Source organism: Limulus polyphemus, unplaced genomic scaffold (genome assembly GCF_000517525.1).
Source record: "Limulus polyphemus unplaced genomic scaffold, Limulus_polyphemus-2.1.2 Scaffold74, whole genome shotgun sequence".
In the NCBI taxonomy this organism is placed as follows: Eukaryota; Metazoa; Arthropoda; class Merostomata; order Xiphosura; family Limulidae; genus Limulus; species Limulus polyphemus.
In genome coordinates, this window is record NW_013665684.1 from 498,654 (window position 1) to 502,861 (window position 4,208).

General features: G+C 33.7%; 1 protein-coding gene across 2 annotated transcripts in view; it reads left to right on the forward strand.

The window, feature by feature from the left end:
- The window catches only part of LOC106466519 (protein sickie-like), a 104,416-nt gene that overhangs the window by 77,429 nt on the left and 22,779 nt on the right, over nt 1–4,208 (forward strand). The window contains exons 12-14 of one of the 2 annotated variants that reach the window (XM_022394996.1): nt 1,246–1,329; nt 1,859–2,024; nt 3,114–3,253. In XM_022394996.1, the coding sequence (XP_022250704.1) occupies nt 1,246–1,329; nt 1,859–2,024; nt 3,114–3,253 (390 nt within the window). The remainder of the gene's footprint in view (nt 1–1,245; nt 1,330–1,858; nt 2,025–3,113; nt 3,254–4,208) is intronic. The other variant, XM_022395004.1, reaches the window with a different exon arrangement.

The following is a 4,208-nucleotide window of genomic DNA, read 5'->3' on the forward strand; positions in this document are numbered from 1 at the left end:
ACGTTTGAATATTATTTATGATATTAATATATAATGTCATATTAACACATTTGGAGTTATGATTAAAAAATGAAGCGAAGCGTAAAGAAAATTATTGATATATATCAGCTGTGAAATTTTAGAAAATGAAATCGGAATAGATAACAGTGAAATGTCTAGTAATTATTTCTCCACTGAATCATGTGGCTGTTAACAGTCATTATATCATTAACGTTTTCTCATTCAAACTTGGTCGGGTCAAGAAACAATCGGTAAGAACACGTTAAGTTACATTGAAAAATCAAGTCTTTCTACCACATAATTTTCTCTTTATAGATTAATTATATTTTTGACTCTTCGTTTTAAATGTTTTCTAATGCATTGTAAGCTCGTACTTTAAACTGTAGCTACAAGAAAATTTTCTACGTTCTATTAACGGAAAATCTCAATAAAACAAACAATTTATTTTATTATAATTACAAATTCACTCTCTCAGAAAGTTTTGTTTCTTTTTTAAGCGCAAAGTTGCACAATGAGCTATATGGATTGTGTCTATCATGAGTATCGAAACCTTGTTTTTTTTAACATTGTAAGTCTTCAGACTTGCCACTCAGCCACTGGGGGCGAGGCTCAGAAAAATATCTATAACTAATTGGACAACGCTTGTCGGTAATTATTTGCCTTTATGTCTAGCAAAGTGCCTTTTTTTTTCTTCTTTACCTGTGATTAACTTTCATTACTAATTATTCAACGGAGATTCCCGGAATAATTAGCATTTTCAACCTGATCTACACCTCGTTCACACGTAGCCTAAAAGGGCAGAGCAGAGAGCCTTAGAATTCAGGTACAGCCGTCCTTAATCTTGAAATACTGCCCAGAACTGAGGCACTCGCTCCCACAATAGCTTTATCTGTCTCTATGAGCTGAATTATGCATTTGCCTGTCACTTTTATAATTCGCCCAGAGTTAAATATGTAAAGCCCGATACGCACGTCACTAGGTCACACCCATCTCAGGTTCCAGGATTAAGCAGTTTATTTATGTGAATTTTAATTTCGAAAAATATTGAATGAAAATAGTCAATGCTGCAATTTTGTGTAGAATTATATTACTAACCAGCTGGTTGTTTCAAGGCCTTTTTAAAACAAATTCGAGATAGAATATGGAATTTGTAATTAAAATCATCCACGAAACCTAGAGGGTCGTCTACTAATTACTCAGTAAAAAATAATAATAATAAACATAATTTGTTTTTGTATCTTGTAGGCTCATATGGTTGCGGCATTTGAACAATCCTTGTCTAATATGACCAATAGACTACACCATCTAACAGCCAGCGCTGAACAAAAGGTAATATATGAGGAAATTTACTTTAGGAATTATCCTTTTTTTTCTATTTTGAGATAAGTAAAGTATAACAAGTATTTTGTTTGCGTGTAGGGGGGTAGGGTGGGAGTCATTTTGTCAGTAGAAAACATAAGTATTGCCTTTTTACTCTATGAAACAGACATTCTATCTCATTCATATATAAAGCTTAAGAATCAGTGTAACTTTTCCAACAGTTCAAATTACAAACAGTAAATACCATGTATTGAGTTTGGTTACCAAGTACTTTGTAAATAACACAAGTATTTATCTAGAGAAATATGCATAACTCTGTTTTTCTTTTGCTCTTCTAACACGTCGCACTACTATTGTGCCATATGTATCTCTTCGGAAGAATGTCATAAAGTTTCAATAGTATTCTGATTTCAGAACAAAAAGCTTATATATATGTAAATGTCAATTCTAAGATTTTGCTGTGTTATGGAATGGAAGTGTATTGAGTGCGGTTAATTAAATTAATGTAACAATGTAATTTTTTTATTGTTCTAACTAGGACTCTGAGCTTGGGGAACTACGAAGTACAATTGATGCTCTCAGCAAGCAAAGTACAGAAGCCGGACTCACTAAGATGGCGCTGCAGTCAATGCAAGCCGTTCAAAGAAGTACGAATGTTGCACATTTAGTTCGTCGTCACACTTTCAATAACTCTAAGCAGCATGGTGAGCTTTACTAATGCACACAGACACACACATAAACTAAATGGGAACTAACCAGATATTAACAGAAAGCAAGCTAAGTTTTAAAAACTAATCTTAATATTACTGGCGTGATTTGATGTATAATAATGTATCTCAGTTCTAATAACTGGCCCTTTCCTGTTTGTTTGTTTTTCAAGCGCAAAACGGTACAATGGGCTTTCTGATCTTTGCCCAGCGAGGGTACTGAACCCTGATTTTTAGCCCCTCAAGCTTACTGCTGAGTAACTGTTGAGGAGTTTCTAAACAGTGCCAAAGTATATATTGAAAACTGACACACTAATTAGAAATATATTTTTTGTCTCGTTGTTGTTTGTCAGCCTTATTATGGATTGCAGTTTTTATTTTCTTATAAATAATTTTCAGTAATTCAGATACGTTTTTGTAAAAGGCATTTTATGGGTGTAACACGACATTTGGAAACTGGGGATGCCACGGTCATGTATAATAACTACGAATAATTTTCTGGGTTTTACTAGCGAAAACAACAAAAAAAAAGTTTAGCTGTGTGGCTAAATGTCTTTTGATGTTTAGGTTGACACTTTCAGGTTACAATAAATAAATGAGTTTTACTCTCATATGTAAATATTTCCCGTGATAAGTGTAGTGGCAACCCTTTGCTTTGTTTTCATTTCAGTGGAATAGTTAGGATATCCAGACTGCTGGGGGAGGATGAAAGATACAGAATAACACATTGACAAGTGTTGATGTATTGTATGCTCTACTAGTTAATTAAGTTAATAAATAACCGTAGTATATTGTTTCTGTAGGATTGGTAACAAAAAAGGGCGTACTTGTTCTTACAACGCTGTTTTTGTTGTTGTTGTTGTTTTTGGATTGTATAACGTAATTCTCCACAAGCTATCAAACATTTATTAGTAACAGCAGCTAAAGAGCTATAATTATAACCATTATTATAAAATGCATCTGATCTCTATAATGAGGAAAATAAGAATATTCTTAAACCTGTTCTTCAAAGTATCTATCTTTTTTGTTTTTATTTTATCCACTGTTTTATTTCTTATGGATACCATTATTTCTAATGATAAACAGCACTACGAGAGCATAAAATATCCAGGCAGATGTCTACAGACTCTATGTCAAGTGTCAACTCCGTATCCAGCGGTAACAGTGGGAACTCCAGATCTGCAGATCGTTTTGATAAGACAGGAAAGAAGAAGAAAAAAGGATGGGTAATACAGTTGCTAAGTTATTTTGTAAGAATAGTTACCGAAAGGTGGAGCAGGAAACCGTTTCTGCTTTTTTAATTTAATCTGCGGACAAGTTTGCCAATCTCAATGCTGCCAAAGTAATAATAAGGCCGCGAATATTATCGCTTTTCTAACAATCCACGATAGTGTAAATATTCCGAGCGACCTGTTTGTAATAACTTATTTCTACTTATATAACGCAAACTACATTTATAACCTCTTTATTCTATATTTTTGAAAGTTGAATGTGATTAATGATTATTATTGATAGAAATTAAAATTGAATTCACAGATGTATTACATTTCTAAAACAAATGCTTAACTGCGCATGCTTCCTGTCTATTTTCCACTTAAATAAGTGTCAAGAGACTCACTGAAAAAATAGACTACGGTATGATACAAAGTTGTAAGCGTTTTGGTGACAGATTGTTACCGACCAATGAAAAGGCATCATTTGCGTTATGTACATTTTATTTTTGTTTGAAATTAAGCACAAGGCTACACAATGAACTATCCGTATCGAAACCCGGTTTCTAGCGTTGTAAGTCCGCAGACATCCCGCTGTGCCACTGGGAGGGACGTTATGTACATATGTATATATATATTATACGGGTATTTTCAGTTTATGCGATATGCAGGTTTTGGAAGCTCAAAACCGTGTCTGTAACACTTGTCCTACAATGAGTAACACACACAGGCTGCAACAACGCCACATCTTTAAAACGTTAACAGTGAAAATGCATTTAACTGTTAGGTAATAACAAAAATATTCAAAAGAAACTTACGGAAAAACTTTACCGGCCAAATTATTGGTGGGGCAGATGTCCTACCCGTTCTCCTGGTTCCAGCCCCCTTGATAATACAACATTACAAGACGTTTGTTAAAAAAAAAATTTTTAGATATGTTTCTATTTTATTTGAAGGAGAGATATTGTAA